The sequence below is a fragment of the Oryctolagus cuniculus genome, chromosome Y, assembly GCF_051225735.1.
Source record: "Oryctolagus cuniculus isolate XC-2025 breed Fujian yellow rabbit chromosome Y, ASM5122573v1, whole genome shotgun sequence".
Classification (NCBI taxonomy): Eukaryota; Metazoa; Chordata; class Mammalia; order Lagomorpha; family Leporidae; genus Oryctolagus; species Oryctolagus cuniculus.
In genome coordinates this window covers 17,547,884-17,571,344 of record NC_142889.1, presented here as the reverse complement: position 1 = coordinate 17,571,344, position 23,461 = coordinate 17,547,884, and the positions used below count along the sequence as shown (strand labels likewise).

General features: G+C 39.4%; 1 protein-coding gene and 1 pseudogene across 4 annotated transcripts in view; one reads left to right on the top strand and one right to left on the bottom strand.

The window, feature by feature from the left end:
• The window catches only part of LOC149119304 (uncharacterized), a 38,337-nt gene that overhangs the window by 12,864 nt on the left and 2,012 nt on the right, over positions 1-23,461 (top strand). Inside the window, exons 2-4 of one of the 4 annotated variants that reach the window (XM_089325048.1) lie at positions 20,470-20,593; positions 20,828-20,920; positions 23,395-23,455. In XM_089325048.1, coding sequence (XP_089181174.1) covers positions 20,560-20,593; positions 20,828-20,920; positions 23,395-23,455 — 188 coding nt within the window. In that variant the 5' untranslated portion in view covers positions 20,470-20,559. The remainder of the gene's footprint in view (positions 1-20,469; positions 20,594-20,827; positions 20,921-23,394; positions 23,456-23,461) is intronic. The other 3 variants (XM_089325050.1, XM_089325051.1, XR_016228594.1) reach the window with 3 other exon arrangements.
• Positions 1,010-17,829, bottom strand: LOC149119305 (helicase POLQ-like pseudogene; annotated as a pseudogene).

Genomic DNA, 23,461 nt, shown 5'->3' with positions numbered 1-23,461 from the left:
TTCACCACATAGGTGTTAAGTACCCAAGTACTTGGGCCACCACGTGCTCCTTCCCAGGTTGTACAGTAGCAGGAAATGAAACTGGAAGTGGAGCTGGTACTTGGACCCAGGCACTGAAATATAGAATGTGGGTGTCTCAAGTGGCATCTTTTTTTTTATTTTAAAGATTTTATTTATTTGAAAGAGTTACAGAAAGAGGTAGAGACAGAGAGAGTGAGGACCCCATCCACTGGTTTATTCTCCAAATGGCCATAACCACCAGGGCTAGGCCAGGTCAAAGCCAGGTGCCAGAAGCCTCTTCTAGGTCTCCCATGTGGGTACAGGGGTGTAAGCACTTGTGCAAACCTCCACTGCTTTCCCAGACACATCAGCAGGGAACTGGATTGGAAGTGGAGAGCCCAGACTTGAATCACACCCATATGGAATTCTGGCACTGCAAGCTGGAGATTTAACCCACTATACTACAGCACTGGCCCCATCAAGTGGAATCTTAAGTGTTGTGTCACTCACCCCAAATATGTTTATTTTAATATACAGTATTCCTGACTTCACTCAAGACATGAGTGTTCAAAGGAATTTCAACAGCTTTTTGATAGAGAAGACAGAGACAGTCACAGAAGCACCAGTTTTCAAAAGTGTGGAAGAGTTAAATAATCAGAAAACAACAGGAGTGGAGGGTCAAGAAGTTGAGAAAGGAGTTTCAAGAATGATGCAGTCAATAGCATCAGGTATCTAATTGAGAAATCTGACAAAAAATGCAATAAAAAAAAAACTCATTTAGGTGCCCTGGTCATTATATCCTAAGAGTACAGAACCCATAACTGGATTAAGCTGGAGAATTATTTGAGATGAGGAATGAGAGACAGCAAGGATAACTGGTTTGAGAAGTGTGACTGTTGAGGGGAGTCACAGGGAGGGTTTTAGTACTAGCAGGATATTTATGGAAGGCTGAGAGACAATTGCTCTTTTGATTTGTTTTCAAGAAATATGACCTTGAAAGCCTTTGTTTCTATTGATGTGTAGTAATACTATGATAGCAATCAGAAATCTTGCTTTCATTCCAGCAAAAAGTACTACCATATACCTTTTTAATTCCTTTGAACTGAACATAAAGGTCTCACTTTGCTGAGCAATGAATAGAAAGGACCAAGGTTATCTGATGATGATTCAGTTGTTTTCTTAGCAACATTAATTTCTTCAGATAGGAGAATCTCTTTCAGCTGTTATTCCTAGAAAATACTGGTATTTGGGCCTTGACATTTCCAGTCATGGCACATTTTAGATGATCTTTAATACTTTTTCTCCTATTCTTATCTGAATTTGTTCTGACTTTAGGAGAGAATTAATCATTTTTCTGGGGTTGCTTCTATGTGATTAAGGGACAATTCTTCATTTCTAGACTTGAGACAGGTTACATTCCTATCCCTTTCTTTAGGTCACCGACCACCACAATCATTTGAAGAGTTCTGCAAATTATCAAAGTATAAAACCTGTGAGGAAGGCATATGTGACAAAAAACCAGTTCCATTTTTAACAGGGGTATCTTTAGGTCTATTCTGGTTCTTTGTGTGCTCCTCAGCTTTTAATTCAGTAAAGTTGCCCACAGTGGGGATGCTGAGTTTGTTTTCATTACTTTCTTAACAAAGATCACCAGTGGCAAAGTCTGTAATATGTTTCCTATGTTCAGGAATTTCCATATATTTTTGTTCCAGGTCATCAACATGACCTAAAAAGTTTTCAGTAAAGCTGTCATAATCACCAAACATGTCTTCACTGTCATTATGCTCAATCAGTTGCATAACCCACAGTTTTCCACCTCTGGCACTGGGCCACCATCTCCTCCTCCCCCTTATTATCACCTGCCTTGAGTTCCACAGCTGGGTGGCAAAAATGATTGGACCATTTCTATTTCAGACAGACACCTCCCTGTGGATGTGGGAACCACCTTTATCCATGACATGAGTTGAGAGATCTGCCACTTTGTCATCCCTAATGACCCAGCCACCATGCTCAAGGGGACAGTGGAAGGTGGGGTGGAGGTAGTTACAGGGGCACACTGCGCCAGAATCTCCAACCAACATTGCTAAAACACCTCAAGTTAATGCCCAGGTACATCAGACAGGGCACAAGCATAGGTGCCCAGCCTTTCCTCATCCAATCAGGTCTGGATTTCTTTTTTCTTATCAATTTGTAACCAATTCCATGTGATTAGGTAGAATAATTTGTGATTTTAATCTTATTTATAGGTCAGCATATGTGCTGTCTTTGTGTGTGTTCCACAGGGTGGTCTAAAAATATTAATTAGGTCAACATTTTGTCACTCACATTTATGATTGATTCATCTTTTTATCAATTTTTTCATATATTACTATAAACTGAGTATCAATTATCAGATAATATTTGATTTTAAAATTTTTTTTTCTTCTGTGAATTCTGTCTCGTGTCCTTTGAGGTTGTTTTTAGGCATACTGACATAATTATGTTATCATGAAATATTATTTATTATGACAAAAAGTCTCTTAATACCTCTGGTCTTCTATTTCTTCTTGATACTTTGCTGCTAAATAAGGCATCCAATTGATTTTTTTATGATTAGTGTTTTTATTGTGTATCCTTTTAAATTTAATTTATTGATTTGGGAGGGAGAGAAGACATACACACTTCCAGATACACATAGGTAGGTAGGTAGATAGATAGAGATAGGGAGATAGGGAGGAAGAGAGAAGTCTTGCTTATGGGTTTACTTCCCAGATAACTGCAATGTATGGGAATATGGCTGGGGCTGGGTTTGCCTGAATCCATGAGCTGGGAGTTCAGTCAGCATCTTTCCTGTGTGTGGCAAGAACCTAATTCCTTGAGCCATCCTCACTAGGTTATTCGCATGCAGAAAGTGGGAATCAGGAACTAGAGTGGGCATCAAACCTCCAGTGTGATTCATAGACATCTTAACTGATACTCTAAATTCTATGTTAAATGTGTACATCCATAAAACATTTTAAATATTTAATTGTAGTGCTCCTATTGATTGTTTCACTCAGTGTCATAGACTAAGGAGTGTACCTCCACAAATCTGTATTTGGATATGTTAAACTCCATGTGTCTGCATTTGGAAATAGAACCTTCAAATGGATAATTAAGGTTGATTGAGATTCTATAGGTGTGCCTTAATCCCATTCAACTTGGTCTTTGTCAGGGAGAAACCAGTGATGAGAGCATACAAAGAAGAGGCCATATGAGGACATTGTGAGAAGTTGGCTATTCTGAAATGGAAAGGACCTCAGAAAAAACTAAATCTGCAAGCACCTTTTTTTTTTTAAATTAAAGATCTATTTATTTATTTCAAAGTCAGAGTTAAACATAGAGAGAAGGAGAGGCAGAGATAGGTCTTCCGTCTGCTGGTTCACTACCCAGTTTGCCACAATGGCTGGAGCTGCACTGATCTGAAGCCAGGAACCAGAATCTTCTTCTGGATCACTCAAGCAGGTACAGGGTCTCAAGGACTTGGACTATCTTCATCTTCTAACTGCTTTCCCAGGCCATAGCAGATGGATGGGAAGTGGAGCAACCAGAACTCTAACTGGTGCCCTTATGGAATGCCCACACTGCAGATGGCAGCTTTACCCACTAAACCACAGTGCCAACCCCAGCATCTCATTCTTAAACCATCATTCTACAGAATCATGAGAAAATAAATTTCTGTTAAGTTGCCTTCTCTATAGCATAGTATTATAGCATCTCTGTTAAATGAATACACTACTTTGTTGCATTAATTTACTTTGATGCATAATACTGATATGCTTTAATTTGTTACTCATAGCTTTAAAAATTACATTGAAAATAATTTATCCCAATATCTTTGGAAAAATACTGTACTGCTTCATATGGAATATAGATTTTTCTATTGAATAATTCAATTTTTTTCCAACTTTTATTTAATACATATAAATTATCAAAATACAACTTTTGGATTATAGTGGCTTTTCCCCCCCATTACCTCACTCCCACCTGCAACCATCTCATCTCCCACTCCTGTACCCACCCCATTCTTCATCACAATTCACTTTTTTTCACTTTATACACAGAAGATCAACTTAGTATATCCTAAGTAAAGATTTCAACATACTGCACCCACACAGACACACAAAGTATAGAGTAATGTTTGAGTAGTAGTTTTACCATTACTTGGCATAGTACAACACATTAACAACAGAGGTCCTACATGGGGAGCAGGTGCACAGTGACTCCTGTTGTTGATTTAACAGTTGACACTCTTATTTATGATGTCTGTAATCACCCAAGGCTCTTGTCATGAGCTGCCAAGGCTATGGAAGCCTCTTGAGTTCAGAAACTGATCTTATTTGGACAAGGCCATATTCAAAGTGGTTCTCTCCTCCCTTCAGAGAAAGGTAATTCCTTCTTTGACGTGTTCTTTCTGCTGGGATCTCACTCACAGGGATCTTTCATTTATTTATTTATTTATTTATTTATTTATTTATTTATTTATTTATTTATTTATTTTGCTACAGTGTCTTGGCTTTCCATGCCTGTGAAACTCTCATGGGCTTTTTAGCCAGATCTGAATGCCTTAATGGCTGATTCTGAGGCCAGAGTTCTGTTTAAGGCATGTGCTATTCTATGAGTCTGCTGTGTATCCTGCTTTCCATGTAGGATTATTCTTTTTAATTCTATCAATTATTATTTGCAGACACTGGTCTTATTTATGTAATCCCTTTGACAATTGATCCTATCTTTTTGATCAATTATGAACTTAAACTGATTGCTTTAACAAGATGGCATTGGTACTTGCCACCTTGATGGGATTGAATTGAAATCTCCTGGCACGTTTCTACCTCTACCATTAGGGGTAGTTTGAGTGAACATGTGCCAAACTGTACATCTCCTCCCTCTCTTATTCCCACTCTGATATTTAACAGGGCTTACTTTACAGTTAAATTTAAACACCTAAGGGGCCGGCGCCGCGGCTCACTAGGCTAATCCTCCGCCTAGCGGCGCCAGCACACCGGGTTCTAGTCCCAGTCGGGGCACCAGATTCTGTCCCGGTTGCCCCTCTTCCAGGCCAGCCCTCTGCTGTGGCCAGGGAGTGCAGTGGAGGATGGCCCAGGTGCTTGGGCCCTGCACCCCATGGGAGACCAGGAAAAGCACCTGGCTCCTGGCTCTGCCATGGGATCAGCGTGGTGCGCCAGCCGCAGCGCGCCGACTGCGGCGGCCATTGGAGGGTGAACCAACGGCAAAGGAAGACCTTTCTCTCTGTCTCTCTCTCTCACTGTCCACTCTGCCTGTCAAAAAATAAATAAATAAAATAAAATAAAATAAACACCTAAGAATAATTGTGTGTTAATTACAGAGTTCAACCAATGGTATTAAGTTAAAGAAAAAAATACTAAAAGGAATAAAATAGTTAAGTTGTTCCTCTACAGTCAGGACAAGGGCTGGTCAAGACATTGTTTCTCATAGTGTCCATTTTGCTTCAACAGGTTTCCTTTTAGGTGTTCAGTTAGTTGTCACCGATCAGGGAGAGCATATGATATTTGTCCCTCTGGGACTGGCTTATTTCACTCAGCATGTTTTCCAGATTCCTCCATTTTGTTGCAAATGACCGGATTTTATTTTATTTTTTTACTGCTGTATAGTATTCTATAGAGTACATGCCCCATAATTTCTTTATCCAGTCTACTGTTGATGGGCATTTAGGTTGATTCCATGTTTTAGCTATTATGATTGAGCTGCAATAAACATTGAGGTGCAGACAGCTCTTTTATTTTCCAATTTAATTTCCTTTGGGTAAAATTCAAGGAGTTGGATGGCTGGGTTGTGTGGTAGGGCTATATTCAAGTTTCAGAGGAATCTCCAGACTGTCTTCCATAGTGGCTTTACCAGTTTGCTTTCCCACCAACAGTGGAATAGTGTCCCCTTTTCCCTACATCTTGCCATCATCTATTGTTAGTTGATTTCTGAATGTGAGCCATTCTAACTGGCATGAGGTGAAACCTCATTGTGGTTTTGATTTAGTGATCCTGAATATTTCTTCATGTGTCTGTTGGCTATTTGGACTTCTGCTTTTGAAAAATGTCTATTTAGGTCCTTGGGCCATCTCTTTTGTGGGTTTTTTGTTTTGTTGTGGTGGAGTTGTTTGATCTCTTTGTAAATTCTGGTTATTAATCCTTTATCGGTTGTATAGTTTGCAAATATTTTTTTCCCATTCTGTTGGCTGCCTGTTCTCTTGCCTGACTGTTTCTTTTGCAGTACAGAAACTTCTCAATTTGATGTAATCCCAATTGTTAATTTTGGCTTTCCCTGCCCCTCTGAGGTCTTTTCCAAGAAGTCTTCCTATGCCTATATCTTGCAGCATTTCTCCGATGTTCTCTAATAATTTGATGGTGTTGGGTTGTAGACAGGAGACCTTGAATAGCTAAAGCAATTTTGTACAACAAAAGCAAAGCCAGAGGCATCACAATATCAGAATTCAAGACATACTACAGGGCAGTTATAATCAAAACAGCATGGTACTGGTACATAAATAGATGTATAGACCAATGGAACAGAATTGAAACACCAGAAATCAATCCAAACATCTACAGCCAACTTATATTTGAATAATTCTATTTATGTCTCCTATACATTGTACTATTTTTGTCTCTTTATATATTGAATCAATATGTGAATGTTTGACATTCTGTAATAATCACTTCAAATAATCATGTCTTTAATCAGTCAAGAGAATAAAAATGCTTGAAGATCTTTATACTTACAGATATTATTACCATTTTTAGTGGTCCTAATTCTTTCCTGTAAATCAGGGGTGGTAGATATCTGACCTGTTGCCCATATACAGCCCATGAAATCATTTGATCTGGTTCAGCCAAGACAATCCCAGGTGGTAATCTTAATTCAGTAAATCTATAGCTGGCTACTTTTTACATTGATAATTCTGTATGGCCTTAAAATAATGTTATAAATATCCAAATGACGGTTGGCAGAAAAATGGTTCCCAATCCCTGGTGATCCAAATAATCATCTTGAATCATTTTCTTTCAGCCTGGAGAACTTAACATCATATAGCATAGTAGGTTTTTGTTACATGTTAGTGGTTGTTAGTGTTTTGTTCAGAAAATTGTCTTTTGTCCACCTTTATATATTAATTTTTTGAAAGCCAAAATGAGAGATCTTCTGTCTGATCATCACTTCCCACATCCTTGCAATAGTTGCAGAAGGGCCAGGCCAAAACTAGGCGGCTGAAACTCAATTCAGAAATCCCATGTGTCTATCCAGTCAGGAGCCAAGTAATTGCTATCACCTGCTGCCACCATGGGTGTGAATTAGCTTGAAACTAAGCCAGAAGCAGCAGCGGGTACTCTGATATGGGACGTGAGTATCCCAAGAAACAGCTTATCACAATGAGACAAAATGTCTGCCCTTGCTTATCTCATACTTTAGAATTTCACTAGATAACCAGGGATGAATATTTTCCTTCAAGACACTCAAAATTTATTTTCATTTTTCCTGAAAAGCATGCCATCATTCATGGGCAATGGCAGCCAGTATGTAATAGGCTGTTGTTTCATTAACTACTTCCTAGGTTTTTTTTTTTTTTTTTTGCATTTGACTTCCTTCAGTTTCTGATTTAAAGATTAATTTGTTTGAAAGAGAGGAGAGACAGAGAGACCTTTCATCCAGTGGTTTACTACCCAGTTGTCTGCAGTGGTCATGCTGGGCCAGGTTGAAGCCAAGAGCCTGTAATTTCATGGGTGGAAGGGGCCCAAATGCTTGGGCTATGCTGCTTTCCCAGAAACATTAACAGAGCACTTGATCAGGAGTAGCTGGGGCACAAACTGGTGCCCAGATGGGAATCTGACATCATAGGTGGCAGCATAACCCACTACGCCACAATGCTGACCCCATGAACTTTTTCAATTTCAATTTCTTCAAGCTTTCTAATTTAAAATGCTTTGCTTTCTAAATTGTTTTGTGGGCTTCTAAATAGCTTAATATTCATCTTTTCTTTTTCATAAGTTAAAAAACAAACTGTTGGTCTATTTTCTGTCTCAGTCTGTTTTGTGATAAATATGTAATACAATAGGTCATTTAGAAAAAATTGTTTCAAAATTTATTTTCTTGAAAGGCAGAGCAGTAGAAAAAGGAGAGAGAGAGAGAGAGATTCTAATATTCTTTTTTTTTTTTGACAGGCAGAGTGGACAGTGAGAGAGAGACAGAGAGAAAGGTCTTCCTTTGCCATTGGTTCACCCTACAATGGCCGACGTGGCTGGCGTGCTGTGGCCGGCGCACTGCGCTGATCCAATGGCAGGAGCCAGGTGCTTATCCTGGTCTCCCATGGGGTGCAGGACCCAAGGACTTGGGCCATCCTTCACTGCACTCCCAGGCCACAGCAGAGCTGGCCTGGAAGAGGGGCAACCGGGACAGAATCTGGCACCCCGACCGGGACTAAAACCTGGTGTGCCGGTGCCGCAAGGTGGAGGATTAGCCTATTGAGCCATGGCGCTGGCTCGAGATTCTAACATTCTTTCACTCACCAAATGGCTACAATAGCTACTATTGGGCAAGGCCACTGCCAGGAGCCAGGAGCTCCGTCTGGACCTCTGACATGGGTGGCAGGAACCTAAGTACTGGGACAATTATACATTGCATTCCTAGGTGCATTAGCAGAAAGCTGAATTGAAAGTTGAGCAACCAGGAATCCAACCAGCATTGTGGTATGAAATTTCAGCTTCACAAATGGTGACATAAGCTATTGTGCCAACAACCAACCCCAAGAAAACAAATCTTATTTTTTACAGTCTGGAAGCTGGGCAGTCTAAAGTTAAGGGGACTAATCCAGAAAGGGCCTTCTTCCTGGATCATAATGTGGCCAGTGACATCACATGGTGAGAGAAACTAAGAAGTAAAACTCATAGCTTTAGATCTTAGACAGAAACTTGAATGAGGATTAAGTTTCCAAAGCTTGCTTTATGGAGCTATATTAAGGTTCTACCATATTTCATGTTCCATTAGATTATTTTTATTCCACTTCTAGTATGTTGATTTAGCCTACAAGTAGGTTTTATTTCTTTTTTTTAATGTTATTGATTTGAAAGGCAGAGTTACACACACACAAACACACACACACACACACACACACAGAGAATATCTCCCATTCACTGATTGATTCATTTACCAAATGGTCACAACAGCCAGAGACTGACCAGGCTTAAGACAGGAGCCAGGATCTTCTTCCAGGTCTCTGACATGGGTGCATTCTTTATCTAACTTGCATATAATTTTTAACTATAGGAAGAAATTTGTAGACTGTTTAACCATATTGTCTTCCTGAAACACATGACTTAAATTTTTTTCTAGGTATTTTTTTCCCTTGAGTGTGAGTCAAATTTTCCTTTTTTTTTTTTTTGATTTTTTTTAACTTTTATTTAATGAATATAAATTTCCAAAGTACGGCTTATGGATTACAATGGCTTCCCCCCCATATCGTCTCTCCCACCCTCATCCCTCCCCTTTCCCACTCCCTCTCCCCTTCCATTCACATGAGGATTCATTTTCGATTCTCTTTATATACAGAAGATCAGTTTAGCATACATTAAGTAAAGATTTCAACAGTTTGCTCCCACACAAACATAAAGTGAAAAATAGATGATTTTTTAAATGATGATGAAATCAGATCAGACCTATTGTCATGTTTAATCCCAGTGAGAGTCAAGTTGGGAGTTGATAATTTCTTCTTTTTTTTTTTTTTACAAAAGATCAGTTTAGTATACATTAAGTAAAGATTTCAACAGTTTGCACTCCCATAGAAAGACAAAGTGAAATATACTGTTTGAGTACTCATTATAGCATTAAGTCTCAATGCACAGCACATTAAGGACAGAGATCCTACATGAGGAGTAAGTGCACAGTGACTCCTGTTGTGACTTTACCAATTGACACTCCTGTCTATGGCATCAGTAATCTCCCTATGCTCCAGTCATGAGTTTCCAAGGCTATGGAAGCCCTCTGAGTTCTCCGACTCTTATCTTGTTTAGACAAGGTCATAGTCAAAGTGGAGGTTCTCTCCTCCCTTCAGAGAAAGGTACCTCCTTTTTGAAGACCTGTTCTTTCCACTGAGATCTCACTCACAGAGATCTTTCATTTAGGGTTTTTTTTTTTTTTTTTTTTTTTTTTTTTTTTTTTTTTTTTTTTTTTTTTTTTTTTTTTGCCAGAGTGTCTTGGCTTTCCATGCCTGAAATACTCTCATGGGCTTTTCAGCCAGATCTGAATGCCTTTAGGGCTGATTCTGAGGCCAGAGTGCTGTTTAGGACATCCACCATTCAATGAGTCTGCTGAGTATCTCGCTTCCCAGGTTGGATCACTCTCCCCTTTATTTATTCTATCGGTTAGTATTAGCAGGTACTAGACTCGTTTATGTGCTTCCTTTGACTCTTAGTCCTTTCATTATGATCAATTGTGAACTGAAATTGATCACTTGGTCTGGTGAGATGGCATTGGTACATGCCACCTTGATGGGGTTGAATTGGAATCTCCTGGTATATTTCTAACTCTACCATTTGGGGCAAGACAGCTTGAGCATGTTCCAAATTGTACATCTCTTCCCTCTCTTATCCCCACTCTTATGTTTAACAGGGATCACCCACTTAAGAATAACTGTGTATTAATTACAGAATTAAACCAGTCATATTAAGTAGAACAGACAAAAAAACTACTAAGAGGGATAATGTATTAAGTTGTTCATTAACAGTCAGGGCTATGCTGATCAAGTCACTATTTCCCATAGTGTCCATTTCACTTCAACAGGTTTCCTTCTTGGTGTTCAGTCAGTTGTCACCGATCAGGGAGAACATATGGTATTTGTCCCTTTGGGACTGGCTTATTTCACTTAGCATGATGTGTTCCAGATTCCTCCATTTTGTTGCAAATGTCTGGATTTCATTGTTTCTTACTGCGGTGTAGTATTCTAAAGAGTACATATCCCATAATTTCTTTATCCAGTCTACCGTTGATGGGCATTTAGGTTGGTTCCAGGTCTTAGCTATTGTGAATTGAGCTGCAATAAACATTAGGGTGCAGACCGCATTTTGTTTGCCAATTTAAATTCCTTTGGGTAAATTCCAAGGAGTGGGATGGCTGGGTCGAACAGTAGGGTTATCTTCAGGTTTCTGAGGAATCTCCAGACTGACTTCCATAGTGGCTTGACCAGTTTGCATTCCCCCAACAGTGGGTTAGTGTCCCTTTTTCCCCACATCCTCGCCAGCGTCTGTTGTTGGTAGATTTCTGAATGTGAGCCATTCTAACCAGGGTGAGGTGAAACCTCATTGTGGTTTTGATTTGCATTTCCCTGATGGCGAGTGACCTTGAACATTTTTTCATTTGTCTGTTGGGCATTTGGATTTCCTCTTTTGAAAAATGTCTATTGAGGTCCTTGGCCCATCTCTTAAGTGGGTTGTTGGTTTTGTTTTTGTGGAGTTTCTTGATCTCTTTGTAGATTCTGGTTATTAACCCTTTATCGATTGCATAGTTTGCAAATATTTTTTCCCATTCTGTCAGTTGTCTGTTCACTCTCCTGACTGTTTCTTTTGCAGTACAGAAACTTCTCAATTTGAAGCAATCCCAATAGTTGATTTTGGCTTTGACTGCCTGTGCCTCCCGGGTCTTTTCCAGAAATTCTTTGCCTGTGCCAATATCTTGAAGGGTTTCTCCAATATTCTCTAGTAACTTGATGGTGTCAGGTCGTAGATTTAGGTCTTTAATCCATGTTGAGTGGATTTTTGTGTAAGTTATAAGGTAGGGGTCTTGCTTCATGCTTCTGCACGTGGAAATCCAGTTTTCCCAGCACCATTTATTGAATAGACTGTCCTTGCTCCAGTAATTGGTTTTATATCCTTGATCAAATATGAGTTGGCTGAAGATGTTTGGGTTGATTTCTGGTGTTTCAATTCTGTTCCATTGGTCTATCCATCTGTTTCTGTACCAGTACCATGCTGTTTTGATTACAACTGCCCTGTAGTATGTCCTGAAATCTGGTATTTGTGATGCCTCTGGCTTTGTTTTTTTGTACAAGATTGCTTAGCTATACGAGGTCTCTTGTGCCTCCATATAAATTTCAGCACCATTTTTTCCAGATCTGAGAAGAAGGTCTTCGGTATCTTGATTGGTATTGCATTGAATCTATAAATTGCTTTCAGGAGAATGGACATTTTGATGATATTGATTCTTCCAATCTATGAGCATGGAAGATTTTTCCATTTCTTGGTATCCTCTTCTATTTCTTTCTTTAAGGTTTTGTAATTTTCATTATAGAGATCTTTAACGTCCTTGGTTAAGTTTATTCCAAGGTATTTGATTGTTTTTGTAGCTATTGTGAATGGGATTGATCTTAGAAGTTCTTCCTCAGCCATGGCATTGTCTGTGTATACAAAGGCTGTTGATTTTTGTGCATTTTTGTGATTTTTGATTTTATACCCTTCTACTTTGCCAAACTCTTCTATGAGTTCCAATAGTCTCTTAGTAGAGTACTTTGGGTCCCCTAAATAAAGAATCATGTCATCTGCAAAGAGGGATAGTTTGAGTTCTTCCTTCCCAATTTGTATCCCTTTAATGTCTTTTTCTTGCCTAATAGCTCTGGCTAGAACCTCCAGAACTATATTGAATAGCAGTGGTGAGAGTGGACATCCCTGTCTGGTCCCAGATCTCAGTGGAAATGCTTCCAACTTTTCCCCATTCAATAGGATGTTGGCTGTGGGTTTTTCATAGATTGCTTTGATTGTATTGTGGGATGTTCCTTCCAAACCCAGTTTGCTTAGAGTTTTCATCATGAACGGGTGTTGTATTTTATCAAATGCTTTCTCGGCATCTATTGAGATAATCATATGGTTTTTCTTCTGCAGTCTGTTAATGTGGTGTATCACATTGATTGTCTTGCACACATTAAACCATCCCTGCATACCAGGGATAAATCCCACTTGGTCTGGGTGGATGATCTTTCTGAAGTGTTGTTGCATTCTATTGGCGAGAATTTTATTGAGGATTTTTGCATCTATGTTCATCAGGGATATTGGTCTGTAATTCTCTTTCAGTGCTGCATCTTTTTCCGGCTTAGGAATTAAGGTGATGCTGGCTTCATAGAAAGAATTTGGGAGGACTCCCTCTTTTTCGATTGTTCTGAATAGTTTGAGAAGAATTGGAGTCAGTTCTTCTTTAAATGTCTGGTAGAATTCAGCAGTGAATCCATCTGGTCCTGGGCTTTTCTTTGTTGGGAGGGCCTTTATTACTGTTTCAATTTCTGTCTCAGTTATGGGTCTGTTTAGGTTTTCGATGTCTTCCTGGTTCAATTTAGGTAGGTTGCATGTGTCCAGGAATCTATCCATTTCTGATAGGTCTCCCTGTTTGTTGGCATACAAGTCCTTGTAGTAATTTCTGATGATTCTTTTTATTTCTGTGGTGTCTGTTGTTACATTTCCTTTTTCATCTCTGATTTTATTGATTTGGGTCTTTTCTCTTCTTTTTTTAGTTAGTTGGGCCAATGGGGTGTCAATTTTGTTTATTTTTTCAAAAAACCAGCTCCTCGTTTGGCTGATTTTTTGTAATTTTTTTTGGATTCAATCCTTTTGATTTCTTCTCTGATTTTAATTATTTCTCTTCTCCTACTAGATTTGGGTCTGGTTTGCTGTAGGTTTTCTAGATCCTTGAGGTGAATTGAAAGCTCATCTGTTTGGTGCCTTTCCAATTTCTTGATGTAGGCACCTATTGATATAAACTTTCCTCATAACACTGCTTTTGCTGCATCCCATAAGTTTTGGTATGTTGTGCTGTTATCCTCATTCCAGAAAGTTTTTGATTTCTCTTTTGATTTCTTCTATGACCCATTGTTCATTCAGGAGCATATTGTTCAATCTCCATGTGTTTGCGTATGCTCTAGGGGTTCCTGAGTTGCCAATTTCCAACTTCATTCCTTTATGGTCTGAGAAGCTGCATGGTATGATTCTAATTCTTTTGAATTTGCTGAGGCTTGCTTTATGGCCTAGTAACTTCATAGTGTCTTATTTTCAGTTATCTTTTTTTCCAGTTTCTGTATTATGCTTATAGTATATTTTTCTCATACATATGACAAACGACCCTACACATTTTACTCTTTGTTCAAATGGTCATTGACATAGAGTGTTTGAAAATGCAAGGGCAAAGTATTTGTACCCTCATTTACTATTTCTACTATATGTATTTACTCAGATTACTATCTTATTTTGATTATTTGTAGGTTTTTTAAACATCACAGTAATACTTACTAGATGTATTTATTTGTTGTTTTATTAATTTTTATTATTTATGTGTTATTTACTGATGCATTATAAAGAAGTATATATACATTTGGCTTTTAAATTTTGCTCACTTTTTAAAGCATGCATATTTTGTATGTATAGATTTAGGAGTTTAGTGATGTTTCTCATTATACCCTCCCTTTCATGTCTCTGCACTTCCTTCTCCTTCCCTTTTTTAAAATTTATTATTTAAGGAATTCACACTTTTGAGTATCCTTTAGAAATATAGTGATTCTTCCCACCACACCCACACTCCCAACCACACTCCCTCTCTCCTCCTCCTCTTCCTTTCCCCTGGCCAGTCCCATTCTGCATTAAGGTCCATTTTCAACTACCTTTGTACAATGATTTTACCATGATCTATTTTCAGTTTATTTTATACTCAGATTAACCCTACACTAAGAATCCAATAAGTAGTAAGAACAAAAGCTCTGTTTTTCAACAATAGATACAAAGGCTGTAAACAATCATTGAATCTCAAAATGTGAATTTCACTACTTTTTTACTCTATTAGTTACCACAGATCAGGAAAAACATATGGCATTTGCCTTTCTGGGACTGGATTATTTCAGTGGTTATAGTGGCTTCTAGTTTCATCCAGTTTGTTTCAAAAGACAAGGTTTCATTCTTTTTTAAATCTAAGTCAGATTACATACTGTATATGTACCCCAATTTCTTAATACAGTCATCAATTGAGGACATCTGGGTTGATTCCATATCTTGGTTGTTGTGAATTGAGTTTCAGTAAACATGGACTATTCATATGCTAATTTCATTTCATTTGGGTAAATTCTCAGGGCTAGGATTGCTAGGTCATGTGGTAGATCTATTTTCAATTTTGTATCATTGTTTTTTGAATCTCAGTTCTGCTTTCTTGTTTTCTTTTTTATTTTTAAGATTTATTTATGAATTTGAAAGGCAGAGAGAGAGAGGTCTTCCATCTGCTAGTTCACTCCCCCAGATGCCTACAATGGCTGGAGATGTGCTGATCTGAAACCAGAAGCCAGGAGCATCTTCTGGGTCCCCAATGTGGGTTCAGTGGACCAAGGATTTGGATCATCTTCCACTGTTTGCCCAGGCCACAGCAGAGAGCTGGATCAGAAAACAAGCAGCCAGGACTCTTACTGGTGCCCATATGGGGTGCTGCAATTGCAGGTGACAGCTTTTACCCACTACAGCCCCATGCTGGCCCCATTTCATAAGTTTTGCATGTTGTAGTGTCAGCTTCATTCATTTCCAGGAATTCTTTGGTTTCCCATTTGATTGCTTCTGTGAATCACTGTTCATCATTCAATATTGTGTTATTCAGTCTCCATATATTTGCATATTTTCTAGAGATTCTTACATTCTAAATCTCTAGCTTTATCTCATTGTGGTCAGAAAGGACACATGGTATGATTTCAATAATTTGGGTTTGCTGAGACTTGCTTTATGGCCTAGCATATGGTCTATCCTAGAGAAGGTTCCACATAGTGATGAAAATAATGTGTATTCTGCAACTGTGAGATATTCAGTAGATATCTGTTCAGTCCATTTGATCCACAGTGTTTTTTTTTTTAAGATTTATTTATTTGAAAGTCAAGATTACACACAGAGAGAGGAGAGGCAGAGGGAGAGAAGTCTTCCATCTGATGGTTCACTCCCCAATTGGCTGCAATGGTCAGAGCTGTGCCAATCTGAAGCCGGGAGCCAGGAGCTTCTGCTGGGTACAGGGGCCCAAGGACTTGGGCCATCTTCTACTGTTATCCCAGGCCACAGAAGAGAGCTGGATTGGAAGAGGAGCAGCTGGGACTAGAACTGGCACCCATATGGGATGCTGGCACTTCATGCTGGGGTGTTAACCTGCTGCGCCACAGCACTGGCCCTGGCCCATAGTGTTGATTAGCTCTGATATTTCTTTGTTGGTTTTCTGTCAAGTTGATCAGTCGATTGATGAAACTAGATGTTGAAGTCCTCCATTATTGGACTCCATGTTTCCCTTTATGTCAATTAAAAATTATTTTAAATAGCCTGGTGCTCTGGCATTGGTGTATATATTGGATGTTTATTATATCCATGTCTTCCTGTTAAATTGATCCCTTAATTATTGCATAGTACCCTTCTTTGTGTCTTTAAATGAGAGTTACACACAAAGAGAAGGAAAGGTACAGAGAGAGAGGTTGTCCATCTGCTGGTTCACTCCCCAGTTGGCCTCAACAGCTACAGCTGAGCCATTCTGAAGCCAGGAGCTTCTTCCAGGTCTCCCACACAGGTACAGGGGTCCAAGGACTTGAACCATCTTCTGCTGCTTTTTCAGGCCCATAGCAGAGAGCTGGATTAGAAATGGAACAGCCAAGACTTGAACTGACACCCATATGGGATGCTAGAACTGCAGATGGTGGTTTTACCCACTATGCCACAACACCAGCTCCTGATGACATATTCTTTCAATTTCTGTTTGTTATGGAGAGTTTTTTTTTCACCTTCATTCATAAATGAGAGCTTTGCAGGACATAGTATTCAGGGGTGACAATCTCTGCATTCTCTCCTAGCCTGTAGAGTTTCTGATGAGAAATCATCTGTGTCTAATTGGATATGTTTCTGAAGGTAATCATGTTTCTCTTGTGTACATTTTATAATTTTTATTAATGCTTTACTGTTGAAAGTTTGACTGCAAAGTATCATGGTGAAAATCTTTTTAGGTCATGTGTATTAGGAGTTCTGTGTGCTTCCTGTACATGAGTGTCCCTTTCTTTCTCCAGGTTAGGGGACTTTTCCATAATTACTTCACTGAATACACCTTCCAATGTAATCTCTCTTTCCATACTTTCAGAAAATCCAAAGATCTATTTATGTTGGGTCATTTGATAGTATCCCATCAAAAAGTTTTTAACTTACAATTTCATCCTTTTTTCTCATCCATGACATTTCCTAAGATTTACCTTCCCACTCAGATACTTTTTATTCTGCTTTACATGTATGTTGTTAAGAATTCCACTGTATTTTTTATTTGACATTAACTTCTTTAGTTATAATATTTTCTTTGGTTTCTCTTCTAAATCTCTATTTCACAGATATGTTTTTCTTCCAAGTTATATATGGATTTCTTTAATTCATTGGATTTCACATTTCATCCACTGCATAAAAAAATCAGAAGTGAATTCTATTCCTTTTTAAACATATCCCCAATGTTTTCCCTTAGATATCTAGTTTCATGCTTTGGAAATCTAGGAATATATAATATTACTGTTGACTAAAATTCCTGTACAACTTTTTCTGATACAATGATTCCTCTCCCTTTCAAGAATTGTTTTAAAACTTTACAATATTGTTTAGTCTTGATCTTTAAATCCTACCCCATTACTCTGGGTAAAGATAAACTCCATTCACAAAAGTTATGGTCATTACTGGATGTTTGGGCAGCCTTCTTCTCCATTAAACTTTTCATTTTCATTTGTTTGAGGTGATCCTTCCTCGTCAGGTCCCTGTTCAGGTGCCCCTTGCTGTGAACCATGCAGCAAATATGCAGGTTGAAGAGGTGATGGTGTGCAATGAAAGGAAAATAAAAGATTATAGAAAAGTAGGGGCCAGCAGGACTCTCTCCAAGCAAGGAGCAGGAACTTCTCTCTGTCTTGCCCTGTGGCTTTTATTTTTGCCCTTTTTGTTTTAAATTATTTGACAGGTAGAGTTACAGACAGTGAGAGAGAGAGAGACAGAGAGAAAGGTATTCCTTCCATTGGTTCACCCCCCAAATGGCTGCTATGGCCGGTGCTGTGCTGATCCAAAGCCAGGGGCCAGGTGCTTCTTCCTGGTCTCCCATGCAGGTGCAGGTGCCCAAGCACTTGGGCATCCACCACTGCCTTCCTGGGCCACAAAAGAGAGCTGGACTGGAAGAGGAACAACTGGGACTAGAACCCAGTGCCCATATGGGATGCCAGCACTGCAGGCAGAGGATTAACCAAGTGAACCATGGTGCTGGCCCTATTTCTGCCAGATACCCTTGGTGACACCAGGACAAGCCTCTGCTTAACTAAAAACAGCATTCTCTACATGCAGATCTTGACCAGATATCATGTGATCACCACCTGACCCAGAAAGAGGAATAGAACATTTGAGTAAAAAATTTCCTTGAACTTGCTACATCCCTGGAGGCGAGTGGGCCGTGCCCCACTACTGGCTTTCCAAGCTGCAATGTCCCAGATTAGACTGTTCACATAACTCCCAGCTTCATTCTGCTGCATTCCTCAAATGGCTGCAGTGATATTTTCCACCTGGCCTCTGGCAATGTCTCTCTTTGGTCTCCTTCCCCATTTGCCTCCAGTGGAGTCTTCTTTGCACTTTAGAGTGCAAATATCTTTAAGTAACTACCACATTCTATTGAAGCACCCTGTGCCTGAGGGAGTGAGTACTCATTTTCATGTAAAAATAATAATTATTCTAATTGTTGCAGGATACATTATGATGCTTATGAACATACTTTATAAACAAGTTTACAAAAGTAGCACATAAAATTTTATTGGGTCAAGTATATAAATATTAATTATCAGTTCCTTGGACAATTTTTTAAAAAGATTTATTTATTTATTTGAGAGGTAGAGTTACAGAGAGAGGGAGAGATGAGGAGACAGGTTTTCTATCCACTGGTTCACTCCCTAAATGGTTACAATGGCTGAAGCTGGGTCAATATAGAAATCAGGAACTAGAAGATTCTTCCAGGTCTTCCACATGGGTGCAGGGGCCCAAGCACTTGGACCATCCTCTACTGCTTTCCCAGGCCAACACCAGAGAGCTGGAAAAGAAATGGAGCATCCAGGACTCCACCTGGCACCCATACAGAGTGCCAGTGCTAACAGCAGAGGCTTGACCTACTACATCATAGTGCCAGGCCCTCCTTGAACACTTTCACTGTCTTCATCTCATCATAGCCCAGGACCACTCACCTAGATGTAGTGGAGTTTTTTTTCCCCAGTACCTGGCCTGTGTTCTTTGCTATTTACCACTATTCTTGTTGCATCTTAACATAAACACATTCTTGCATAAGATGTCACCATCTTTGGTGTTTCAATGAACAGTAATCAGATAATAGAGACAAATATATTGCTTTAAATTTTTGAAAAAGGATTTATATTACTTGAACCATAATTAAGGAGAGATCTTCAATCCATTGGTTAACTACTCCAATGACTACAATTGCCAGCTCTGGGCCAAACCAAAGCCAGGAACCTAAAGCTCCAACTGTGTCTCTCACATGGGTGGTAGGGTCCCAAATACTTGCAACAGCTCCTGTTCCTTTCCCAGGCACATTAGCAGGAAGCCAGATTGGAAGTATAACAGCCATAACTCTAAACATTGACCTTAAGGGATGCCAGCATCACAGGAAGCAACTTAACCCATTGAGACAAAACATTGCTCCCTCCCCAAATCTATTTTAAAGGAATTTTCTTTTCACCTTGGTCAATCTTGAGCATGTGTCTTTTTTAGTTCATCTGGCATGCTAGTTTTGTTTTGCATTTATACTTATGTTTACTGATTACCATGTGAACAGCTTTCAGAATCATTAGAAGAAACCCCAGTTCTAGAATATTAAGGGAAACTCTATTGTGATTTTGGAATTTAAAAATTTTTTTTTTTTTGACAGGCAGAGTGGACAGTGAGAGAGAGAGACAGAGAGAAAGGTCTTCCTTTGCCGTTGGTTCACCCTCCAATGGCCGCCGTGGCCGGCGCGCTGCGGCCGGCGCACCGTGCTGATCCGATGGCAGGAGCCAGGAGCCAGGTGCTTTTTTCCTGGTCTCCCATGGGGTGCAGGGCCCAAGCACCTGGGCCATCCTCCACTGCACTCCCTGGCCACAGCAGAGGGCTGGCCTGGAAGAGGGGCAACCGGGACAGAATCCGGCGCCCCGACCAGGACTAGAACCCGGTGTGCCGGCGCCGCTAGGCGGAGGATTAGCCTAGTGAGCCGCGGCGCCGGCCCGGAATTTTAAAATTATTTTAAGGGTAGGGTAGTTTCATTGTGATTTTGCTCTCTGTTGCCATATAGATTACAGAGGAAACTGTTATATATAAGTAGCAAATAAGACACTCAGAAAAATCCTCTTCCAGTCTTTGTGATTAGTGATCCAGGACTGATATGTTGAAGATGAATGTGCTGTTACAGGTGTTGGTGTCATTTGAAGACCTGGCTGTGGACTTCACCAAGGAGGAATGGCAGAACATGAATCATTCTCAGAGGATCCTATAGGATGTGATGCTAGAAATCTATAGCATCCTACTGTCCTTGGGTAAGTAAAAACCAGCTTGTACCCAGGTAGAATTATTTTTTCTCAGTTGAAAATTCAACAATTTATAAGGTTTCATATCTGGTTGGTATAGGATTTTAGGCCGTGAAAAATTCTTCCCTCTAGAAAGCAATTCAACTTGGCCTTTTTCTGGCACTGCTTCTGGGCCCAAGCTGTTGTCCCTCAAAACCCAAAGTTAGTGGTTTCACAAAGTCAAACATGATTTCCTATTAAAAGGGCACTGCATAAACAAGCCTGAGGTGATCTTCAAGTTGGAACAAGGAGCAGAACCATGGATGGTGGAAAAACCCCTGAACCAGAGCCTTTCAAGTAAGTGAGCACATGTTGGTCAGGGTGACTGGGACAGAAAGCTCAGCAGATGCTGACTGCAGCATTACTCACTTTTCCTAAATCCCAGAATTTCTGCCAGCTGGTATCATACATGCAACAAAGGCATTCTACAGCCTCCAAGTAAGGCTGCCTTGCATATATCCATCTAGCTGCTTTCCTGCTCTTGCTGAATATTTTCTTAGATTAACCAAAATGCAAGTGTTTTCTGGCTTTTATAAAGCTGTTTTCTCAGTTTGTTACATCCCCTGAATTCTAACTTTTCTTTCTTCCTACCTTCAAAGCCTGTTCTGTGACATTTATTCAATTATTTATTCATTCTTTCAGTGCTTATTAATTGGCCAGCTCATAGACAATGTTTTACTACTTGCTGAAATTGAATTTCCACTTCTGGCTTTGAACAGACACAGGCCTTGTTATTGCTCAAATTTGTGGATGAAACGAGTGAATGGGAGCTCTCTCATTGTCTCTGTCAAATAAATAAGAAAATAATAGGTTTTGCAAATATTTAAAAGGTGAAATGGCTCTGTCCTTATTCTTTCTGGCTCTCATTCTCTCATTCTCTGACCCATAAGTAAATAAAAAAAGAGCCTTTGTATTGTGACATCAGAAATCATGATACTAAGCATGAACTTACATAGGAACATGAAAATTGGTGGTCCTATGCTCACCAGGAGATTGACATCTAAGGACAAGTGTACCTGTGAATTTTATTGAACAGCTCATGTTTGCTTGGGAGGAGAGTTTGAACTTAGAATTCCTCTTTCTTTTTCTTTCTAAAAAGATATACTTTATTTTTTGAAGGCAGAATGAAAGAGAGACAGAGGAAGATCTTCATTCTGCTGGTTCACTCCTCAAATGGCCATATTGGCCAGGGCTGTACTAGGCTGAAGCCAGGAGCCTTAAACTCCATCTGGGTCTGATACATGCATGGCAGGGGACCAAGTGCTTGAGTCATTTTCCATTCCTTTCCCAGGTCCATTAGCATGGAGCTGGATCAGAAGCAAAGCAGCTAATTCTCAAACTAGCATTGCAAATATGGGATGCTGGTATTGCAGAAAGTAGCTTGTGCTGTGCCATAATAACCCTCTCTTTTTTTAAAATATAATTCTAAAATGGAAAAGAGATAAATGTATAAGGGACTCAGCTTTTCTTTGAAAGGAGTTGACAAGAAATCCTCCAACACAGAAATCAAAAACATTCAAAACTTCAAATTATCAAACAGCAGTGTATAGAAGAAAAATAATAGGGAAAAGTAATGTCCACTGGAAAGTATTCAACATACTATTCCATTTAGAAAGTGAGTGGACATTTTTATGAAATGCTTTTCCACCTTCAAAAATGGTTATTTATCAGAATATTCTTGCAGCGTAGTGGGTAAAGATACCACCTGCAATGTTGGCATCCCCTTTGGAGGCTAGTTTGTGTCCTGGATGCTCTACTTCCTATCCATCTACATGCTAATGTGCCTAGGTAAGTAGTGGAAGATGGCCCATGTGTTTGTAACCCTGCCACAAATGTGGGAGACCCAAAGTTCCTGACTCTTGGCTTCTTTCTGGTGTGGCCCATGTGCGTTATGGCCATCTGGAAGTGAACCAGCAGATGGAAGATCGATCTCTCTCTCCTATTCTCTCTCTTTAACTGCTTTTCAAAGTTTGAATTTTCAAAGTCAGAGTTACACAGAGGAAGAGATAGAATCATGTCCTCTACTGGTGCACTCCTCAAATAGTTGCAATAGCCAGGGTGAAGCTAAGAGTTCAGGGACCCAAGCACTTGTACTATATTCCACTGATTTCCCAGACACAGTAACAGAGAGCTGGATTGTAACTGGGGTAGCATGGCCTTGAACTGACATAGCAGGTGGTGTTTTTACCTGTTGCACCACAATGCTAGCCCCAATAAATCTGAAAATATACAAATTAAATTATTTTAGTTATTTTCATCCACTTGAAAGAATGTCAGTGAGAGCAGGAGAGAGTAATATCTTCCATTCTTTGATCTGCTGCCAAATTTCCTGAACCATTAGTAGTAGACCAGTCTGAAGCAAAATGTCTGCAATGATATCTAGACTTTTCAAGTGTATATTCAGGTATTTCAAGTGAGTGGCAGAGTTGCAAGCACTTGAAGCATTATTCACTGCCTACAAGGATATATGATCAGCAAACTATATTGGAAACAGAGTAGCCGAGGCTCAAACTAGCACAGTTATGGGAAGCAGCCATCTCAAGCAGTGGCTTGACCCACTTGCCCAACTTAAAAAATATTTAAGGTAGTTAAGAATATTTTTGAATATTGGGAAAACTATTGTAAAAACCACCAAATGATCATAAATGAATAACGTCTACTGATGTTAAATCCATGCAACTAAGATAACAATAAACTTGCTTTTCAACAAGCATTCCAAAAGAAACAGTTTGATATGGTTCATGAATTTGGTTACTTTTTTCTCATTGCAGTTGCTAACAGAAAGGATGACCTTATCAAAACCAACCAGAAAAGTGAAGAAGTAAATTTGAGGCAAGT